General features: G+C 36.2%; 2 protein-coding genes and 1 pseudogene across 2 annotated transcripts in view; 2 read left to right on the forward strand and 1 right to left on the reverse strand.

The window, feature by feature from the left end:
- Positions 1-655: 655 nt before the first annotated feature.
- On the forward strand, positions 656-2656 carry LOC121991484 (auxin-responsive protein IAA19-like). The gene is made up of 4 exons (XM_042545481.1): positions 656-659; positions 829-1231; positions 1385-1614; positions 2050-2656. The coding sequence occupies exons 1-4, from the start codon at positions 656-658 to the stop codon at positions 2091-2093; spliced, it is 681 nt and encodes a 226-aa protein (XP_042401415.1). The 3' UTR covers positions 2094-2656.
- LOC121991485 lies at positions 2330-4688 on the reverse strand (annotated as a pseudogene).
- An 899-nt stretch (positions 4689-5587) lies between these two features.
- LOC121989327 (NAD-dependent malic enzyme 59 kDa isoform, mitochondrial-like) overlaps positions 5588-24513 on the forward strand; it is a 32186-nt gene continuing 13260 nt past the window's right edge. The window contains exons 1-6 of the mRNA XM_042543307.1: positions 5588-5805; positions 6689-6785; positions 8383-8501; positions 8591-8758; positions 22542-22670; positions 22946-23006. Of these exons, the coding sequence (XP_042399241.1) occupies positions 5686-5805; positions 6689-6785; positions 8383-8501; positions 8591-8758; positions 22542-22670; positions 22946-23006 (694 nt within the window). The 5' untranslated portion in view covers positions 5588-5685. The remainder of the gene's footprint in view (positions 5806-6688; positions 6786-8382; positions 8502-8590; positions 8759-22541; positions 22671-22945; positions 23007-24513) is intronic.

Raw genomic sequence — 24513 nt, forward strand, 5'->3', positions numbered from 1 at the left:
ATAACTACTCTTTTCAAAGTTTGATGTAAAGTATCCTCTTATGTTTGGATAGGCTAATTATTGCACCGAATAAATTCTTAAAGACAATGTACATTTTCATTATATACATTGAAGTAAGGCTCCAAAGGTATTGTAGACCAAAAAAAAAAAATTTCAATATTTCACTTGATATTGCGGTAAGGATAAAGTGGAACTTCCAATTTATATGATTATCTCATTATTTATTTATTTATTTATTTTTTATACGAGTACTTCATTGATTTCCCTTTCTACTTAATGTATTTGAAGTTAAATTTGCATCATAAATTTACACAAGTCAACCTTATGCTAAGCCAAGAACACTCTAGTTTGGATATTGGTGTCGATTAAAATATATTAGGCTACGGGTATATATATATATATATACCCGCAGCCTAACATAGCATGACGTTCACAAGTCTAGCTAATCTATGGTCCTATAGAATTTTCATGTTCATGCTTACTCTACCCTTAAAATAACATTTTAAAACTTTAAATCCTAGTCTTTAATGCTAAAATATTTCAGATACATTTAATAAGTCCTTATTTCAACATTTTATATTTATTATTATTACTTTTAAATTCTCACATATTTGGTTATTATTATTATTATTTAAATCCAATAGATAATCCCTTGATGGGCACAATATAATACGGGAACAGGCACATATTCTGTACAGTTTGATTAAGTTAAGTCCTTAGTCGTTTCGGTGAAGTTGATATGTTTTTCTGGCACGTTTCCATTTTAGTAGCACGCACGAATACGAAACTAAAACAATCCTTTACTGGGGGGCGGATCTCCTGGACCAGGAATTCCTGGTCCACCCCTGGACCACAAAGTAAGTATAAAACTTTCTCTCACGTGCTTTGCACGTGCACGCGCAACACCCAAAAAAAACCCTATCTCTTCCAACTCCAACTCCAGCGTCGCCTACCTCCCTCCAGCGCCGCTTCCTTCCCGTGCCTCCATCGTCGCCTGCGAACTCCCTCTAGCGGCGTCTACAGCGCCGACCTCCAGCAAGTATAGCGCCATCTCCAGCGTCGACCTCCAGCGCCGCCTCCGCACAAAAGCCCTAGCGTCTCGACATCTAGTGCCGCCTTCCTCTACGCTGCCTCCATCCAGCATCGCCGACCTCCAGCGCCGCCTCCAGCCAGCATCGCCGACCTCGGGGACCTCCAGCAACCTCCCGTCCTCCACCTCCAGCGGCCTCCGGCAACCTCCCGTTTCTTTTGCTAGATGTTGAATACTTTGTATTTTTGGTTTATCATTTGTCTTGTGAACTATGAGATCATTCATGATGGCGCATCTCTAAATGGTTATGAACAAGAAGCTACTACATCAGGGATAACTAGTTATATGTGGCAGGGCACAAGTGGTTGGATGGCCACCGATCCGAAGTTATAGAAAGAACACAATGGTCACAAACCCGACCAAGAAGAAGGAGGATGATGAAGTGAAACAAGGGACGGAATGCCTCTATGTCAAGGTCAGCATGGATGGAGCTCCATATCTCAGAAAAGTTGACCTCAAAATGTATTCCAACTATAAGGAACTCTCACTGACTCTTGAGAAGATGTTTACTTGCTTTACTATTGGTAAGCTATCTTGATCTATGGTGAGTATACATGCTATATCTTGGTAATTGGTATTAACACTGCTCATTAACATTAATGTTGTCGAAGATGCACTGAGAATGAAAATTAAACACAAATGTGATAATGTTCTTTTCATTTCTCTATTTATTAGTGTTTTGTGCAGTTAATCTGTAACAACAATATATTAGCAGGATCTGTTAAGTGCCATGAATTGATCTGCTAAATCTATTCTATGCGAATCTTCACTAGTCAGTTAGGTGGAAAAAACTATCGGTCATTTGATTTCAATGTCAAATGGGAATAGAAGAGAAGAGTCTCCTATGGTTTTAGATTCCATGCATTTCTGGCCTTTGTGCCGAAACTGCATCAAATTGATTTATCGCATTCTTTTTTTTGCGATTTATTTTGACAATCTTATATTCCAATTGGATTCAGGATTGGAACTATTCTCTACTTCAACTAGTACTAATTCTTTGTAGTTGGTGTTGCGGCATGTTTACTGATTCATGCAGAACGTTGAGGATCATGAAAGGTTCAGATGCAATTGGTATTGGTATATGTTTCCATTTCGTCCTCTGTTTCTTAATCAGCAATCATTAATTATCAAACAAATTCGGATTGGTTGATAACATACAAGCTTAGTTTTTTTACCCCTACAATATCTCTGAAGTATGCGTAATTGTCAATAATTAATCTAAGCTGATAAGCCCTACTGTTAGCCTGTGGTTGACCAGATCTTGTACCTGATAGAATTCGCAACAGTTCGTATCCTGTTTCCTAACTGAGTAAATTTTGGTGCAGCTCCGAGGGCCATGGAGAAATCCAAGAGCAGAAACTAACAAAACATGCAGACCAAACTAGTTGCAACTGGCTCACAGAAACTGAAAGATATCTGTTTAGTCTTGTCTTTATTTTGTGATTTACCAGAGTGGAGTGAAACCTCTAGTTTACTTGCTAGTTCGTGGACAGTGTTGGTAGTTGCTGTAGTAGGTATTATCTTGTCATCTCGTATGCATTGGTATTAGAAGTGTGCTTTCATTAAGTTGAATGGTTTCTCTTGCATGGTTGATTCAATTTGATTGGAACAAGATTATCGAATTGCCCCTGCGAACAACTTCTAGATAAAATCATCAATGCAAGTTCACTAAAGTTCTGATAACGTTTATAGCTTCAAATCCAGTCGTGAGGATCAATTTTGATTTACTAATGGTGAGCCAAGCTTGCATAGGTCAACTTGAAATAAGCTGAAAAAAAAGCTATGTACAAAGAACAGTCAAGAAACGTGAAGGAAATATGAAAAACAACAGAACAAACTAGTTCAATCTCCTTGTGCAGAACACAAATGGAAAGCGATTCTGATTCTAAAAGCTCTGCATGTGATTTAAGAGGCTGAGGCAGACACTTGAACATACACCATTTGTGTATATCCATTAAAAACTGACGTTTCAAGTTTTGCTAGGCCAAGCCTTTGGAACAAGCCAAATCTTCCATCTTCGATAATTTGATCAGAGGCACGGGCAGGGTCGCACCTTGTGTTGGTGAGTAAGTGAAGGACCAGCAAAAGGAGGGAGTTCTCAGTAAACATCCAATACCGACTCCACAAACCTGCTGTTTTGAAAATGTTCTTCATAGGAGATTGCCTTGTTGCTATGGTTGAAATTGTCTCGCATATAGCCCCGCACACCCCACCATTCTTCACCATTTCCACAAAGTTCATCTCTGTCCACAGCTTGCTCCCAGAACCTTTTCCTTTTCATCCTGATCCTTGCTTCATCACTCTCGATGAAGCAGCTATGTCCACCTCCTAAATTAAACAAAGTGGATTATCTTCAATGCTTATACCTTCCTACGTGGAGATAATCGATGAAGAAAAGATATAAGGTTATTTAAACTTTGATGCAAAAAAAGAACAAACTGCAACACAATAGTCACGACTTTTGCAGCCAATTGATACACCATCACAGATGACATAATGAGTTATTGGACGGCATCAAAATTTCACAAAAGAAAATAATTGCAATTGACAACAATTCAAGTTTTAGGATGCAGATTTGTGATTTAGCAATTGAGCATAAGCAAAAAAACATGGATTAACAAACCCAGTCTTAGAATTCCATTTTCATCTTTTTCATCTCAGTCTGCAAAAGAGGAGCATTGACCACTCAAACATTTGATCCTTCTGATTGATATTAGTATAGTACAGCAAAAGACAACACGGTTCCGACTTTTACCACTGATCAACTATGAAAATGAACAACTAGATGCTAACAAACTAGTCAAAGAAATACACGGAGATTGTCAGAAAATTTCATCAAATTCCAATCAGAAACATCAGTAGCTATTTATCAGTGCTTGGCTAACTAAATTAATGGCACACAAGAATCCTTTGAAGCACCAGAAAACAAAAAGAACAAATATCCCATAATATAAAACTGTATAGCCTAAAATAAATTGTGTTATTGAATATCAAAGACTGTATCATACTTTTTTAAGTTTGAGAATCAGAGAGAAATTTCTATACCTTTTCAATTCATTCTGGTGATCATCAAAGAACACAAGAACCAGATTCAGGTCAAAAATCCCACGCTTCATCAAAACGCTCCCCCAGTAACACTGCTAAAGTCCACAAACTCCTTTCCGGCAAAGTAAGTGCAATTCTTATCAACATATGCTGGTCCCTTCTTCAGATACTTCTCTGGGTGGCGAGGCGATAGTGATATTATCCACGTCTCTGGCATTGCCTGCCGCAGAACCCAAGTAGAGTGGCCCTTGAAAGCACCACTTTCTATCATCAGATCTGGCTTAAGCCACCGTGCCATGAACCACAACCCAAAGCAGTGGTCAAAGCCCATGTCGTACATGTTGTTCTTGATAGGTCGAGTCTCATAGATCTTCACAAGCGACGGTGGAGGTAGCTGGAGGGAGGCGACGCTGGAGCGAGGAGAGTTCGAGAGGCTAGGGCGCTGGAGGGAGTCCGCAGGCGACGAGGGAGGCACGGGAGGGAAGCGGCGCTGGAGGGAGGTAGGCGACGCTGGAGTTGGAGTTGGAAGAGGTAGAGTTTTTTTTGGTGTTGCGCGTGCACGTGCAAAGCACGTGAGAGAGAGTTTTATACTTACTTTGTGGTCCAGGGGTGGACCAGGAATTCCTGGTCCAGAAGATCCGCTTCCCCTTTACTGCCGCACGATATACAAAGTTGGGTATCAGCATCATAATAATAGGGGAATTTTCATTAACAAGTTGCATAATATGATAATAATGCAACAACGAATCTTTGGGCAAAAATTAAATATGGAAAAAATTGTCATGGTCAGTGCATCCTAAAGACAGAACAGACCTACCAAATTTTCATGAAACCACAATTCAACCATCAAATAATAAAAAAACAAAAGAAAAAGGAAAACGAATTAGCAAAATGGACACTATTGTAGTAGTTGTACGTCTACTTTATCAATCCAATCGCATTAATTATTAAACAACCCATCCACAAAATCAACAACGATTTTTTTCTCCCTTTTTCTTTTCCTTTTCCACAAAAAAAAGTCAAATTTTTCTTCAAAAAACTACCAAAAGAATCATAGAATGCAGAGAATCGGGGCCGAATTCGTCGCTGTATTTGCTCTTTCGCTATGTCCGCGATGCAGCAGACCATCTCGTCTCCTGCCGTCGATATCCACCGTCCAAATCGACGATGGACGACGAGTCGTACGCTTAAAGTTGACCAATGGCCGTGATACGATGCGCCCCGTCTGGGCACCGTTATTTTCTAAAGCATCCTTGCTGATCCCACCAATTAGGAACGCCCACGTTTATGTCCTCGTTCAATTCTCCGAATCAATTCTATTCCCTGCGTATGATGCCTCGCGGACCGTTGTAAACAACTTCTATTATTGGCGAATAGCGTTAATCTACCAGGAAGTCTCTAGCTAAACCTGATCCGCTACTTGCACATGGAAAAATGCTATTTTTTTATGCAAATAAATACCGCAAAACGGCGCTCGTCACTCATCGGAGAGGTCAAAGAAGGAAAGGGGGAGGGAGGAGGCCGCGGAGATCCGTCGTTGAAGGATCGGAATGTGGAAGCTCGCGCGAGTGGCCTGGAGCCTACGCCAGGCCCGGCGGATGTCGATCCCCGGTCCCTGCATCGTCAGCAAGCGGGGCACCGACATACTCCATGATCCATGGTTCAATAAGGTACGGTCGGCCTCCGGCTCCTCCTATGAGACCCTGTTTCTGATTTCTTGGAGATCTCTTTTGGATGGGATGGATCGTTAGGCTTATGAAACTCCTCCTTTTCTCAGGAAAACCATCTATTTTTTTTGTTCTCCCTTCCTGGTTTGTGGGACATTTTGTTTGTCAGAGATCATGAAACAGCTTTACGTTAGCAGGTTAAGGATTAATGAGACTGTTGAATTGGGGCCTGCGGTTTTTGTGGGGATTATAGTATTTGAAGAGATTATAAATGCTGATTTATCTATCATTTGCAACGAACTAGTTAAATCACAAAGAAATCCAGTTGAGCCTCAGTGGCACACAATTGAATTTTCTCTCAAGGATGTATATTTTTTATTTATATCTCATTCCTGGTTCATTGACATTCTTTTGTGCAATATCTTTAACAGACTGTCGATCTCAGTGCTAACTTTGTCATTTCCACGATGATATATTCACAATTAACTTTTTCTATCATCCTTCAAAGCAGTTCAATGTTGATGCATTGAGAAATGTGAAGTATGGAATTTCCTTTTACAATGTCTCTTTACTCAAGTGCTGTTTTTTCTCAATATATATTTCATTCCTAGTTTATTGACTTAGATACCTTTTCGAAATATCATAAGATACCATTGATTTGGGTGTTAATTTTTGTTGTTTTTACCATGATGTACTACAAACTTTTATTTTTCTTTGGTACTTCTAAGCAGTTCAATGTCTTTATGCACTAAAAAAATTGGAAAAATGATATTTTTTCCTTTTACAGTGTCTCTTTGCTAAAGTTCCATGCATTTTGACAATGGAATTGAAATGATCTTTACGCAACACATTGCCCTCATCTTATTTGAAACTTATTTTGGTTCAGGATACTGCTTTTCCTTTGACTGAAAGAGATCGTCTTGGGCTTCGTGGTCTTCTTCCTCCTCGAGTTATATCATTTGAGCAACAACATCAACGTTTTAGTGAGTCAAAGGAATCTTTTGTAGCCTGGGCATGTTCAATTATTTGGAGATTTTGCTGTTCATTATACATGTATTTCTGCACATAACAGTTTTTGCTTTACATTTCATATAGCTTATTTTGGTTGCCTAAATTGTGTAAACATACTTTGTCAGGTCTGTGCATACCTTCTGCATCAGAGATTTCCTGATTTAAAACTATTGCTCATTTGTTTGTCTACCTAATCATGTATGTGTTTACGTAAACTTCTTGAGGCTAATAAAGCTAATTCTGTTGAACTAATTGAAGCCTAACACCTTTTATTATGTACTTAGAATGTTTATGTATGCATGAGTTACTTATGATATATATTATGCAACATTTCTTTTATATAATATTTTGTTCTTTGAAAATCTTTAAGATAATTGCTGTAAAATGCAATTCAATAAGTGTCTTTTCTGCATAATGCAGCAAGTTTTCTAAGTTCAACATTTATGAAAAACTGATTAACTTATTCTACCTTCCTGAACAACTTGTTGCAATGCAACATAATTAGGGCTAGTACGATAATATTTCTAAACTATTGAAAGATATCCGTATTAAACTGATGTTTTCTATTGCTTTGACTGGAAACTTTTACTAATCTGGACTCTCTTCATTTGGTCTTTCTTTTTTACTTTTAGATGACTGTTTTATCAATAAATTTATCTAGAACTGGGACATGCTTCTAGTATAAATAATCTATTGTATATTTTGTCAATACTAAGCCTTATTTGTGTACATGCAATATGAAATTTCAGATATATTGTAGTTTAGATACCAGATGAAGCTATCATATAGCAGTGTTATGAAAAACTGGACTAGATTGGCATGTTCGACCAGTTAAACTGGAAACCAAAAGCCAAAGCTTTCCAGGTTGATTAATGGAAGATGGGTTGCCATTGTGTTTTTAAATTTCTAGTGAAATTGAAAAGAAAAGAACACTAATTTCAATATTAATTAGCAATACAAATAAGTTTTAGATTCTTTGGTTTCTATTTTTCCAAAATGGATAGTGGAAATGTTTATCCAACCAAACATGACCTTAGTCTTTTTGGCTATTAGTTAGTAAGAGAAGTTTTCTCCAGTATGGATAAGAACCACATTACAATTGACGTTTGTCTTTTTTTTTTTTTAAATACTATAAATTCATTTTCTTAATTATTGAAACTATAATGGCAAATGGATTGAACTCCAATGCAGCCTTTATTGCACTTGTAATAAAGTACTTTACTTTTCTCATTGTGAACCAATGGACTAGAGTAAGTTTATCCTTGAGACTGAAATCCTTAATTTCTCACTATTTTAAATTGAGAAGAATAACATTTCTTATTTTCTTTTATAGAATAATACCACATATATCAAGCTTAACTAAATTGAGAAACCTACACATATTATTTATCCCAAATTGCTAACCATCATGGTTATCTTCATGCATCTGAATGCTTTATTTCACATCTATCATGTGCAAATTTCACTCACCCATTTTATGTATGTGTTGTCTGTGACTTGTTTCTGATTTTCTTCTATATATTCTTTCGCTTTAATATTTCTTCTGGGTTCTTACCTTCTCTTTCTCAGTGGACGCATATCATTCGCTGGAGCATAATACCAGAGGTGAAAAAGAAACTACTGTATCTCTAGCAAAGTGGCGGATACTGAATAGACTGCATGATAGAAATGAGACACTATACTACAGGGTGGGCTTGTTGAGTTACAATACCTCTTAGATGTTTTAATGATGTTTATAGAGAATTCTGTGAAACTATTGATATTCTTCTCTCTTCAGGCTCTCATTGACAACATAAAGGACTTTGCTCCAATTGTTTACACTCCAACTGTGGGTTTGGTGTGTGAAAACTATGGAGGTTTGTATAGACGGCCACGTGGCATGTATTTCAGTGCAAAGGACAAAGGAGAGATGATGTCCATGATTCATAATTGGCCTTCTAAGCAGGTATATGTATATAAATCACCAATAAATAGTTATAGGATGTGGACAAGAATGCTTTTCGAGGTAGGTTTTATCATATAGATAATTTAGAATTGGAGAGCTGGAATTGCTGGTTTAGAGTTTAATTGGAGAATTTTAAAATAATTATGGATCCTTATGAGATGAAACAAAAACTAGCTCATCAATTCCAAGTGATAAGAGTTTATTAGAAGAGTGTTGTAAAAGAAAGTTGATATGCTAGTATTACTTATGATGTGAGATATGAAGTGACAGTTGTCATCATAAAATTTCTTAATAAAGGCTTACTTTTGTTTATTAATTTTTGACTGATATTGAAATTACTAAAGAATTTATGATGATTTGCCAAATAGCATATTAGTCAAATAATAGAAGTTTGAAAGAACATCTCTAACTAGGAGACTATCAAGTCAATGGTCATTAAGTGTTAAGGGGCAGATTAGTTTTAAAGTGTAATAAATTTATTCTTAAATGTTTATTCCACTTTTCTTCCGAATCTATTTTGTTCATGTTTCGGAGTGAGTTTCTTACATTTTTGTTCAACACAAACAATGCCTCTTGACGTATCAATCGTCTTGATATTTGCACCCTTTGTGATGTTTAACCCAGGTCAAGATAAATTGAGACAATCTTATTTTTCTTAGCTTATGTTCATTAAGACAATGTCAAAACCATGGTTTCAAATCTCGTTTTGTTTTGCCTGATACAAGCGAAACATTTCGTTTCACTCACCGATCGACATCGGCACAAGTGTCAGCACACCTCGAGGCCCCGTGGATGCGTAGCCGGGCCCGGAGGTGTTGCGTGGGTTTGATGACGTGTTTGGAAGCATTGCGTTGGCTTGGTGACACGTCCGGAGGCCTCGCGCTAGCTTGACGACACGTCCGGAGGCCTCACACTAGCTTGGCGACGTGTTCAGAGGCGTTGCGCGGCCCTTGCGACGCCTTTGAAGGTGTCACGTTGGCCCAGAGGGAGGCCGCCAATGATGCGTAGTGTGGAATAGGGGAACGGGGGCAGAACCTAGGTTTAATTAAAAACTCTAGGTTAATAATTTTAATTAACTCCTAGTTATGATTGAGATAATTTAAATAGACTTAATCAAGGACTAATAAAATTATCCTTTTTTTAAATATTTTTTTACTTAATATATTGTATGTTTAAAAATACCGAAACTATGTTGGCATAGCACGATATGGTACCGAAACTGTATTGTTCGTAGGACCGAAATCTCGACATGGGTTGAGATTTTAAACCATGGTCAAAATTGTACCATTCTAAATGCAACACAAAATTCAAGTTCGAACTTAATTATATAGTTGTCTTATTTTATTCTTTTTCTTTTTCATCTTCTTTCTCCTCCAATTTTTCACGAGTACCATACATCAAAATGTCGGTGACATGATGCCGAGATAGTATCATTCCAATCAAAGACCGAATTTGAACCTCAACTTGATCACAATTAAAGAATTGATTGGATCACAATCGAAGAGACTTTTGCATCCTCAACTTGAAGAAACATATCATGTAGATATTGAGAATCACCATAGAAATTCTACATTTCGAGAGTCATAGCGTTTCCCTCCAATGGTGAAGAAGCTTCTTTAAGCAAAAATGGTCTGAGCTGAAGATGACTACACCTTTGCACCTAAATAAAGTGCATCCAGGTGTGATTGTAAGTGTGGCAAAAATTGAAATAGGCTTTTTGGCATGCAGATATCAAGTGATAGTCATATTTCAGGTGAAAAGGATAGAGTTTGAAAATCTGGACACCTCAACACTAATGTTAGCTGCACAAAAATTTCTAACCAGCCAAAGATGTCTCCATATTTGGGACCAATTCTGATCCAGTGTTTTTGTTTCCCAAGAGCTCATGGAAAAATATGATCAACTAACAATAAATAGCCAAAAATTATTAGAGTTGCCAAATTCCCACCGTCCTTTGCACAATAAAGTTAAGTTATAATCTTGGTTGTTCAAGATGTCCAGACTTCCAAGAGTGGTAGGCTTGCAAATAAGATTCCAACTACAAGATAGTGTACCAAAGATTGAGTGCTAGAGCTATGATGCCAAAAGAATCCTTTCCTTAGCTTGCTTAGCTGAGTGCATACTCATGTGGGACAGTGGGAGTTAACCATGCATGGATGATTAATAATCTCGAGACGACACTCTTAGTTAATGCCAGCCGGGAATATATTGTGCCATGAATCTAGCCTCCTCAAGAAATAGAGAAATTCAATAATCTTTGTTCAATCTCATAATAGTGGATTGATATTCCAAATATTAGAAGAGGTGTTTGTGAGGCTTTGTAAAATTTCCTAACGCACGATGAGGTAGGTGAGGCCTCCCAATGGAAGGCTTTGCAAGACTCCCTGATGCATAGTGAGGTAGGAGACATCCTCTTTTGACTCATTCTCTATCTTGCTACTGATGATGAGGCTTCGAAGCCTTAACAAGACAATCTTGCAAGTGTTTCCAATGATGCTAATGCTCCATGTTGAATACTGCCAACGATTCCCTTAATTATAGGGATCATGATTGATTTAGATTAGCTTGATTATAGAGCTTCAGATTGATTGTAACTAATGATTGATAGACATACCATAATTATAGGATCTTTTTTTCCTCCTTTTGTATATAAATACCTACACGTAAGCAGATTATTGTATATGAAATAGATTATCTTTTTCTCTTTTACATGGTATAAGAGCAGGTTCTCCTTCTGACCTAGTTTTGTTTTTCCTGCCGCTACTACTATTGTTGCGCCTTCTGCTACTACCGCCGCCTGTTGCTACTGTCGTCTAGTGTTGTTGCTTCATGTTGTTGCCACCGCCTTCTACTATCGTTGCCTACTGCCTGGATCAGCCAGCGCTGCCGCCTCTTGTTACTCCTCCTGTTGCTATTGCCCTAAACCCTATTGCTGCCGCCTCATACTGCAACCAGCGTTGCCCTAATTTGCTACTACTCAGGTTCTGCCTTTGATTTCCTCCTACGATGAGGTCTTCAGATTCTAAACCCAATTTGGCTAGCACTATTAAATTGAATGAGACCAACTATCTCTTGTGGTCACGTTTGTTTGAATTATTCCGGGGTCTTACAAGAAGAAGGAACATATTATGTCCGACCCTCCTTACCCTAAAGATCCAAAATATTCAGACTGTTCTGTTATGACTTGGCTTCTCAACAGCATGGAGGAGTCCGTGAGCACTAATGTTATGTCCGTGGAAACTGCCAAGGAGATGTGGGATGGCTTACATGGCATATATTCGGATGACATGAACGTTTTTGTGTTTTCAAATTATATAAAAAACTCTTCTCTCTTTGCCAGGATGGCCGATCTATTAGTAATTATTTTGCTACTCTTAAGGGGGTTGCTGATGAAATTCTGTTATACCATCCTCTCTCTTGTGACGCTTAGACACAAAAGAATCAGTGGGAGGAATTCTTGGCTATGAAGTTCCTATCCACTTCTATCCGGTTTGGATTCCACTTATGACTGGTTCGGGATAATCTGTTGGTATGTGATAACATTCCTACGTTATCGAATGCTCTGTCTCGGGTTCTTTGTGTGACCACGATCCGTCCTCACATTAGTTTTTCCTCATTTTTTGACACTTCGACTATGGTGGCTTACGGTCAGGGGTTCTTTCGGGGTCGTAGTAGTAGTCACGGTCGTGGAACTAATACCACCAGGAGTAGCAGTTCGTGTGTTCAATGTGGTCGTTCCAATCATGCCTCCGAGAAGTGTTGGGCGAAATTTGGTAAACTTGATTGGGCTAATAATGTATCTACCGAACTATCAACTCCTTCACTGGACACTGACGATCATGATGATGTGGTCTCTGTTTCTCGTACTGATTATGAAATATTGCTTCGCTCTTCTGCTAGCATTCCCTCTACCACTACTGCCTCATCTTCTCCAGGTATGTTTGCTGTGTCTTGTGATAAGTCTTGGATGTTGGATTCCGGTGAGTCTGCTCATATTATTGGTTACAAGTCTATTTTCTCTTCTTCTTTTGTTTTCTCATCTTTATCACCTGTCCGTCTAGCCAATGACACCTATTCTTTGATTATGGGAAGCGATGCTGTCAAGTCCACTGCAAATATCACTCTTGATAATGTTCCAAGCCCGGATAAAGGAGGAGGGTTGCGTTAGGTTGCCAGCCAGCGTTAAGCTATGGTAAATATTTAATGAATGAATCCATTAAACTATTGTGTTAATGCTAGGTTATTCCCCGGAAGGAACGCGTTGCAGGGTCCGACTTTAATGTCTCAGCAAGGACCGCTACATCTCCAGAACTCGGGTGTAGTGATAAATATGTAAGAGTTCGCGTTACAGGGTCTGACTGTAACGTCTCAGCAAGGACCGCTACATCTCCATGAGAACTTGGGTATAGTGTTAAATAAGCAAGAGTTCTCACACCATAGGTTGGATAAGAACAAATATAATAGGAAAATTAATAATCTAAGATTTGGAACATGGAACATAGGAACTCTCACTGGTAAATCAATGGAGGTAGTAGATATGATGATTAGGAGAAAAATTAGTATTTTGTGTGTACAAGGGACAAAATTGACAGGCGAGAAGGCAAAGATGATAGAGAACTCGGGTTTTAAGTTATGGTACACGGGAAAGAGTAAAGCAAGAAATGTAGTGGGTATTATTGTAGATAGTTTGTTAAAGGATGAAGTTGTAGGAGTAGTTAGAAAAGGGGATAGAATTATAACCCTTAAGATAATAGTGGTGAAAGAAACTATGAACATAATTAGCGTATATGCACCACAAGTATGATTAGATGAAACTACCAAATCAAGGTTTTGGGAGGACTTAGATGAAATATTACAAAATATTCCACCAAATGAAATGATTTTAATAGAAGGTGATCTAAATGGGCATATCGGAGTGAAAAATGAGGAATATGAGAGAGTACATGTGAGTTATGAGTTTGGAATGAGGAATGAGAAAGGGAAAACTATATTAGATTTTGCGATAGTATATGACCTTATATTAGCTAATACGTTTTTTAAGAAACGAGAAGAACACTTAGTCACATTCAAAAGTGGGAATAATAAATCACAAATTGACTTTCTTATGGTTAGGAAGAAGGATAGAAAGATTTGTAAAGATTGTAAAGTCATCAAAGCTTAACTACCCAACATAGGGTAGTAGTGTTGGATATACGCCTCAAACATAGTATTAATAGAAAGAAAATATATACAATTCCTATAATTAAGTGGTGGAAGTTAAAGGATGAGAAGCAAAATATATTTAAGGAGAAGGTAGAAGTACAAACATTAGGTGAAATATATGATGACTCTAATACAATATGGGATAAGATGGTATCAAAGTTAAAAATAGTAGCTAAAAGTGTACTCGGTGAGTCAAAGAGACATGCACCACTAAGTAAAGAATCTTGGTGGTGGAATAAGAAAGTACAAGAGAACGTGAAGGAAAAACGAATAGCTTATAAGGAATTATATATTTGTAAGAACGAGGAAAACTTAAAAAAAATATACAATAGCCAAGAAAGAAGCTAAGAAAGTAGTGAGTGAAGTAAAAAAAGAAACTTTTGAACGGTTAAATCAAAATTTGGATACAAAAGAAGGGGAAAGAGACATTTATAGAATAGCTAAAGTGAGAGAAAGGAAAACAAGAGATCTTAGCAAAATAAAATGTATTAAAGATGAATGTAATAGGGTATTAGTAAACGATGGAGAAATAAAAGAGCGATGAAAGAGGTATTTTCATCAACTTTTTAATGAAGGTTTAGGTGATCAACTTAATTTAGGTAATTTAATTAGGTCAAATGAGCATAGAAATTTTAATTTTTATCGTAGAATTCAAACTTCTGAAGTAAAACAAACTTTAAATGAGATGTACAATGGAAAAATCGTTAGACCAAATGATGTTCTGATAGAGGTATGGAAGTGCTTAGGGAAACAAGGTATTAAATGACTTACAAAATTATTTAACATGATATTAAAAACGAAAAAAATGCCTGATCAATGGAGGATAAGTACTCTAGTTCCCTTATATAAGAACAAGGGAGATATATAAAATTGTGCAAACTATAGGGGTATTAAACTAATGAGTCATACTATGAAACTTTGGGAAAAAGTAATAGGAAAAAGATTAAGGAAGGAGACCACAGTGACAGAAAATCAATTTGGGTGCATGCCTGGAAGGTTGACAATAGAAGTTATACATCTTCTTAGACAATTAATTGAAAAATATCGAGAGCAAAAACAAGATCTACACATGGTATTCATTGACTTAGAAAAAGCTTACGATAGAGTTCCAAGAGAAATTATATGGAGAATTTTAGAAAAGAGAGGTGTTAGCGTAACATATATTGAACTAATTAAGGATATATATGAGGATGTAACAAGTGAATAGGCGGAGTAACTGAAACATTTTCAATAAAGATAAGGTTACATTAAGGATCATTTCTAAGTATCTATCTTTTTGCACTAATCATGGACATAGTACAATGCATGTTGTTTACAAATGATATTATTTTGGTAGATGAGACACGTGAAGGAGTAAATGCTAAACTAGAATCTTTGAGGGAAATACTAGAAGGAAAGGTTTTAAGCTTAGTAGATTAAAGACAGAATATATGAAATTTAAGTGATATTAGAAGTAATGAAACAATTGTTAAGATAGGAGAGGACGAGTCGTTGAGATTTAAGTATTTAGGATCATTTTTACAAAATGATGGAGAGATCGAGAGAGATGTCTTACATAGAATACAAGCAGGATGGGTGAAATGGAGGGGAGCGCCGAGTGTTTTATGTGACCGTAAAGTACCTCTTAAACTTAAAGGTAAGTTCTATAAAACCGCAGTTAGACTTGCTATGTTATATGAAGCTGAATGTTGGGCTATGACTCGAGCACATGAGCAGAAGATGAGAGTTGCAGAGATGAGGATGTTAAGGTGGATGTGTGGACATACGAAGATGGACAAAATAAGAAATGAGAGCATTAGAGAGAAAGTCGGAGTTGCATCTATTGAGGAAAAACTCCGAAAGACACATTTAAGATGGTACGAACATGTATTAGACGACCAATAAATGCTCCAGTTAGGCGATGTGAAACTATGATAAACATGCATATCAAACGAGGAAGAGGAAGACCAAAAAAGACTTGGTTAGCAATAATAAAACAAGATAAAATTTATTTAAATATAGATGATGATATAATAGGAGATAGAGCTCAATGGCGTAAAAGGATTCATACAACCGACCCCACCTAGTGGGAAAATGCTTGGTTGTTGTTGTTGTATAATGTTCTCTTTGCACCTAAATTTTCTATTAGTTTACTGTCCATAAGCTAGGTAACAAAATCTCACCGTATCTTTTTATCCATCCTATTGTATTTTTCAAGACTTACACACGAAGAGGATGATTGGTGGAGGACATGAGAATGTTGACGTATACTATCTGGATTCGGTTACACCTGCAAGTTCCCAGACACTCTCAGGAACTGTGTCTCCTTATTAGCGACATTGTCATCTAGGTCACCCATCTTTTTTCGCTCTCAAAAGTTTAGTTCCCGTTCCTTCTACTGATTTCCAATACGAATCCTATGAGTTCGGCAAACACCATTGTACTTCTTTTCCTTCTAGAGTTGATAAACGTAGTTCTTTTGCATTTGAACTTGTTTATTCGGATGTTTGGGGACCTAGTATAATTGAGTCGAGAGGAGGTTTTCAGTATTTTATAATTTTTGTTGATGATTATTCTCGCATGACTTGATTATATTTACTCAAAAGTAGGAGTGAGGTTCCTAAGGTGTTGACATCATTTTATAATGAAATAAAAACTCAATATTACGTTGCCTTGCGCATTCTTTGTACCGATAATGCACTTGAGTTCACTACAATGCCTACATTATGTGATTCTCATGGCATAATTCATCAAACCTCTTGTTCATACACTTCCCAATAAAATGGAGTTGTTGAACGCATACACCGTCATATTTTGGATGTAGGTCATACTCTTCTTTGTCACATGCATGTTCCTAAGTTTTTGGGGGGTGATGTTATTCTCACAACTTGTTTTCTCATAAATAGGATGATATCCCCTTCTTTTATCTTCATCTTGACAAATCTCTTTTCTCTTTGCCTCCTCGTATATTTGGTTGTGTTTGTTTTATTTATAATTTTACGCCTACTTGGATAAATTGTCTCCTCACTCTATTAAATGCATCCTGCTTGGATATTCTCGCACACAAAAAGGATATCGTTGTTTTGACACATTCACAAAACGTAGTTACACCTGTGATGAAGTTATATTTTTTGAGTCCCAACCATACTTTCCCCCGTGTAGCTCAGTCACATGATACATTAGTATTTCTCTTCCATTACCTATCCCACCATCTGTGTCTCCCACTATAGATGCTCCGTCTCCTAAACCATTGTAGGTGTACACGATGCGTGCTCGGCCAGAATCAGATTCATGTCCCTCACATCCTCTTCCTATAGCTCCTTATGTTCCTCGCCCCTCCAATATTGATCTGTCTATTGCTCTTCGTAAAGGTATTCAGTCTTGCACTACTCATCCTTTGTCTAATCATATCTCATTTGATTACCTTGGTTATGCGTTTCATGCTTTTGCTATTTCTCCATCTACAGAAGTTCCAACTATTTACTTTGAGGCTTATCAACACTCGGCTTGGCAAACAACAATGGATGGGAAATGTCTGCCCTTATCTCTCGTGGTGCTTGGGAGCTAGTGGTTGCACCACCTTTTATTGATATTGTTGCCTGTCATTGGGTATTTACTCTGAAATTTAAAGCTGACGGTATTATTGATTGATACAAAACTCGTCTAGTGGCCAAAGAATTTACACAGTGTTGATTACTTCGAGACATTCTCTCGTATTGCTCGCCTGGATTTTATTAGAGTTATATTCTCCTTGGCTGTCAATCAATCTTGGCCAATATATCAACTAGATGTGAAGAATGCTTTTCTTTATGGCGATTTGCACAAGACTATGTTTAAATTTGCACGAGACCGTGTTTATGGAGCAACTTCTACGGTATGTTGCTTAGAGGGAGAATGTTACTATAATTTGCAGACTTAAAAAGGTTATTTATGGTCTTAAACAAAGTTCGAGAGGTTGGTTTGATAAATTTAGTAATATAATTAGTGTTGTTGGCTTCAAACAGTGCAAATCGGATCATTCTATGTTTGTACGGCATAGTACGAATGAGATTACCGTGTTTATTGTTTATGTTAATGACATCTTAATATCCGACAGTGATATAGGTGGGATAGACGAAACTAAGAAGTATTTGCAACAATATCTTGTGACGAGGGATATGAGATGTCCTAAGTATTTCTTGAGAATTAAAATTGCTCACAACAAATCTGGAGTTTCATTATGCCAACGGAAGTATGCTACAGATTTACTCAAAGAAATTGGTTTGCTTGGAACAAAGTCTATTGATATGCCTATGGATATCAATTCAAGTGTTTGGAATGATACTAGAGAGTTTTTTAGGATAAAGTAAAATATAGGCGGCTTGTTGGGAAACTCATCTACTAAACAGTAACGAGACCTGACATCTCCTTTGCAGTTGGAAGAGTTAGTCGTTTTATGGATAAACCGAAGCAAGTTTACTAGGATGTCGCTATCAGAATTCTTAAGTACATTAAGAAATCTTCTGGAAAAGGAGTGTCATTTAAGAGAAATGTGCACCTACATATTGAAACTTATTTTGATGCCGACTATGATGGATCTAAGACCAACATATGGTCCACTTCTGGGTATTGCACTTATATAGTGGAAATCTAGTAACATGACGAAGTAAGAAACAAACTGTTGTTGCTAGGTCGACTGCCGAAGCCAAGTACAGAGTCATGGATCACATTGTAATCAAGATGTTATGATTGAAGAATTTGCTTGAAGAATTAGGATTCACCTACAATGAATCACTGTCAATGTCATAACCAAGCAGTTATTCACATTGCAAGTAACTTAGTTTTTTATCATAGGACTGAGCATATTGAGGTTGTCTGTCACTTTATTCGCGAGTGTGTAATGAGTTAGAAAATTGCCTCTCCATTCACATCATCATCCAACCAAGTTGCCGATGTCTTCACTAAAGCATTACGAGGAAAACGATTCTCAGAACTTTGTGACAAGCTGAATATGATTAACATATGCTCCAGCTTGAAGGAGAGTGTGGAATACTTCCAAAGATTCCCCTAATTGTAGGGATCGTGATTGATTTATATTAAATTGATTATAGGGATTAAGATTGATTGTAATTAATGATTTATAGACATGCTATAATTATAGGATTCTCTTTCCCTCCTTATATATATAAATACCTACATGTAAGTAGATTATTATATATGAAATAGATTATCTTTTTCTCTTTTACACGTTAGGCACACGTTGTTCTCTATCTCCTTCTCTTCCTTCACCTTGTTTTCTCTCTACCTAGTTCTCCTCCTCAACGTAGGTTCTTTCTTAGCACTAACATGAGCACAACCAACACATTCTCATTCCGTTTGTGGATCCAAACCTATGCTCAAACGAGATTTCAAACCTTGATAATGACTAAATCAAGTGTTCACGATATGGTTAAGACTAAACCCTAGTTAATCATTAAGTTTTTTAGAGTATAATTAATATTAATCTCTTATTAATTATATTAGTCTTGGATAACATTCTTAATTCATAATTTAGTCTATATAAGTCGAACTAGATTTCAATTAAAGATTAAAATTATTAGTTATCTTTAAAGTGTTACGCCTTGCATGATCTAGGAACGTCGAATGGTACATTGGATGCATATGAATTGTAATAATATTCCTCTGCTATGCATGTGGTATGCTAGAAAAATAGATCTAGATGTGAGCTTGCCCTTAGCTTCTATGGTTAATGAGGTGTCAATGCTAGACCCAACCATCGTCCTGAGTCAATGGTTCGACAGTTCGAAACCGCTGATTTGACGATTTGAAAAATCTCAATCATTAACCTTAACATTTAAAGGTGATTACGATTCATGATTTGGTGCTGCCGATTACATTTGAAGTCGCTTCAAGGTTCATGGATGGTTCAAGAATATTATTTATATTTTAATTTTAAAAAAATATTTATAAATTTGGAAAAATAAAAAAAACGGTTTGAACTTATTTAAGTTGCCTACTTATCCCCTTAGATGTAGGAGAATCTAAACGCACGTAGGTCATTTACCTTTTTACCCTTATTACCTTAGAAAGTGACATTGTTTACTCACTTTTATTTTCCATTCCCATAGTAGTAGTTCTTTTAGTATCAAAATCGTGTAACTCGTCCTCCAAAAGTTGCATTACTTGTATTCTTTTTTAGCTCTTGTCTATTTGTCAAGTAATGTTTGGGCTTCCAAAGAGTTGAGAGACAAATATATCGTCTTTTATCTAAAATATTACCTTCGAAACTAAATATTTGTTTTGCGAGAACGGTTGACATTCGACAAGCTAGAATCTTCTTTGATATGATAGAGAGGATGAGATATCTTTGGGTTTTCTGCGACCATCATCATAAAATATTGAAATCCAGCTCGTTATATATTTCACTAAAATCTAAAGAAGTCATAAAATAATTCTTTCTATTTGGAACTTGGAGATCCCTATGGACATTTCACCTGTTCTCATAATAAAAGTTGTACTTTCGTGAGTTTCGAACTACTATTACCACTATTAGTACTTTGTGTTTCAGCCACATTAACTTATAATCCGTATTTTAAACTATAGTCTTTGTAAATATCATATAAATTTTTTCTAATATTTGCCACAATAAAAGTAGGATCAAGAGAAGAATCTTTAAATGGTATTAAAACATTATAATACATAACTAACATTTCATACAAAACATCTAATTTTAAGTCTATAATCTAAAACAAATACAACTAAATCAATATCATGAATATAATAAAAATATTTCTCTCATTTTGCTTTCATTGCTAAATGCAGGGAGATAAAAATTCATTTATGATATATTCATTTAAAATCAAAGCTATGTTATAAAAATTCATTATAACTAAATGAGAAGTACATTGGTCTTATTAGCATTTTGTGTAAAAAATGAATACAATAATTCTCTATAATGAAATGAATCTCGTCGTAATTTATACGTTGAATTCCAACGTGTTGGTACATCACGTGGAAAATTTTCAGGTCACATTCTATTAATTTTACAACACCCCATTGTTTCATTATACTACAATATGACCACAAATATGAAATAACAATTTTAATTGGTCTAATTTGATTTTCTATAGTTTTTAATCCATGTTGGATGCATTAATTTAAAATATGATAAACACATCGAATATGAAAATATAAACTACAAATAATAGGATGAAATACAATTTTAACTTCTTCAGTACTTGCAGTATTAGAATTAGCATTATCAAATGATATTGAAAATGTTTTAGAAGTTAACCCATATTTTTCTAAAATTAAGTACGTCAATTGAGATATGTTGTGATCAGTGTGTGCTTCATGAAACACTCGATATGCTAGTAAACATTTTTGGGTTGACTAAGAGTTGTCAATCTAATAGCAAGTCACTCTCTTATACAAATGAGTTTGCCAATGATCAGTCTAAATATTGGAACATAGAGACACTTTATTATTTAATTTGCACCATTGGAGAAAATAGGGCATGCAAGAGGCAACTGAAAACTATGGGAAGAAATTTGCACCAGAGACTAACGAATATCACGTAGTTCAAGTGAGATGAGGAAGTTGGAAAGTAGGGCATATATTTGGTTTGCGTCAAAGATGGACAACATATCCCTGGGGTATTGGAACATGAACAGAGAGGAAAGAGGGCGAGGAGTATAAAACTGAACAACCTGTCTTTGACCTTGAAACTAATTTATGAATACCATGCTGTCAATAAACTTCACGAGAAGAAGATATTACCAATTCAAAGGGGAGTTGGGGTCCCTTTTAAAGGCTTCAATGCAACTAAACTTTTAAAATAAAATAAAACTAATGGGTAAGAAATACCCATTTACCTAATATATTCAACAACTTATGAAACAAATTGTGTACCATTTGGACAAAAATACTACCAAATACCCTTAATACCAATATCCCCTCAATTGGAGAGTTTACCAAATAACCAAATTAAACAGCTAATTAAACTAAATTTTTTTTTCCAAATTTGCATCACCAAGTAGTCATATTCTTAAGAAACAAAGGAAGATGATAAATGCTCTAAATGATAAGATGATTCTGCATGATGCCATGACCAGTGGGGCTCAACCAAGTTGATAAAAAATGTCTCCTGCTAAGTCACTATGTTTATGACTTCTTGTGCATCCACAGCAGAACTTGCCCTAAAGGCAACTTGTGTAGATGGGCCAGTTCTTCGATGAAATGAATAGTTTAATGAAATGTGGTGTAGAATGTAATGTTTGTAATAGCTATAGAATCTCTGGGAATGGTACACATATTTTATATTTTAATTACTTAGCTCACACCTTTATAATGAATACAAGACATTTTGATTGAAAGGAAAAGAAGTTCATATTGCAGTTCGGTATAAATTGGGAGCCGAAGTTTGAATATCAAAGTTATAGACTATGCACCACTTTTACCCATATACATGCATTAATATCCCTTTCTTCATTTGCTTTATAAAATATGTCTATATTCTTCCTTTTTTTCTTATAGATCTTTAACTTTTGGTAAATTTTAGGCAAATTTAGGAAAAAAAAAACTTTCATTGTGGCTTACAATGTGATTATCTTATTTATTTTAGGTAGACATGATTGTAGTGACTGATGGAAGTCGGATTCTTGGTCTTGGTGATCTTGGAGTTCAGGGTATTGGAATTCCTATAGGAAAACTTGACATTTATGTTGCAGCTGCTGGAATCAATCCACAGAGGGTTAGTCTTTTTTCAGCTCATAAACATTTAGCATTGAGTTAATGGTGTCTTTCAGGGTTGGTGCTTTCTTATGTATGAGAGAGATGGTTAATTTCTATTTCTTTTCTAGCTATGACAATGACAGTTTATCTATTCCTTGCATTGATTATGTTATCTTTTCTAGTTATGAAAATGACAGTTTGTCTTTTATCTATTCCGGTAATGGGTGCCTAATATGCTTTCTTTTTAATTCCATAGTCAAATGAATGACATATCATTCTTTATCAACATGGCAGATTCTACCTGTTATGCTGGATGTTGGGACCAATAATCAGAAACTTCTTGAAGATAAGCTTTGTGCGTATATTTGTGAATATATTTCATCTTTTCCCTAGTATCTTCTGAAGTTTTGAAAGATGTAAACTGTCTTCCCTCAATTTTTTTTTTTTTCTGTCTGACTCAAACTCCTCATCTATCTTACTAATTATTTATGATACTTGGACTCCCTCTTGGACTCAATGAAACTCCCTGTTGTAGCTAGGACACAAATTCTATGGAGCCTCCTCCATAGGCGATCTTATGGAGGGGGTTGCCTCATGTAAACACTATATCCTAAACCTCCACTAGTACAAATCCAAAAGTTTTTATTCTACTGCATGTGAAAAATCACAGTATACAAATGTAGTAAACTGTAATACACGGTATAGTTTTTAGTCATATATTACAGTGTCAATTTTGTTTATTCATAGTATTGAAATTTTAAGTTCTAAAGCTGTGTATAGAACCACAATATATTGTAAAATTCAAAACTGTGGTACTATGATATAACTGTAATATATGATTACATAAAATCAGAGTGTACCATATATTGTTGTTCAGTACATTCATACATTGAGGTTTTCAAATACAGCATGAGAGAAACCTTGGGATTTGTGCTAGTGGAACTTTGGTATTAGTGTTAGTATGATGAAATTCCCTCTATAAGATCACCTATGGGTAGGGATGGAGAAAAATACCGAAAATTCAGTATACCGCACATATCGTACCGAAATATACGATATTATCAAAAATTTCGATACGGTATTATACCATACTGAATTTTTCGATATCGGTATGGATTTAGTATCGGTATACCACATATACCGTATTGATATCGAAATTTTAATATAAACGGTATGAAATTTATACCATGCCGAAAATTCAGTATATCAGAATTTCGGTAGTATGATTTTTTTTTATACCGAACTTTTTTGTACGATATATGATATACGGTTTAGGATTCGGTAAACCATACCGAACCACCCCTATGGAGAGGGCTATGTGGAATTTGCGCTTCGGTACCTATGTTGCCATTTGACACGACATAGAGCGAGTATGTGTATAAAAAATGTGCTTGAGGTAGACCCATTTGTTTACCCAAATGCTGAGTGGGGAAGAGTAGAGGTGCACGAGGAAGAAAAAAAGGAATAATAAGATATGGAGGAATCTTTCCATGGTGAGGTGCATGAGGAAGATAAAAGGAAGGAGAAAGAGGAATAATAAGAGATGGAGGAGGCTTTCCATGGTGAGGTGCATGAGGAAGAAAAAAAGGAGAAAGAGGAATAATAAGAGATGGAGGAAGCTTTCCATGGAAAGCTGCTCAAACTCAGAGATTCTCACTATGGATGGGAGATTAAACTATGGGAAAATGTTGAGGTGGTAGGCTCATGGACGGGAAGAGGAGGAGACATCATGTGATGAAGGGCTGGGCTTGTGATCTGGATAAAAGAAGAGAAGAAAAGGTGCGATCCTTCTGAACCTATAAAAAAACCCTACTTTATCAATGAACCATCTTTTATTTCCATTGAACCTGCCGGTTTACTAC

The sequence above is a fragment of the Zingiber officinale genome, chromosome 6B (assembly GCF_018446385.1).
Source record: "Zingiber officinale cultivar Zhangliang chromosome 6B, Zo_v1.1, whole genome shotgun sequence".
In the NCBI taxonomy this organism is placed as follows: domain Eukaryota; kingdom Viridiplantae; phylum Streptophyta; class Magnoliopsida; order Zingiberales; family Zingiberaceae; genus Zingiber; species Zingiber officinale.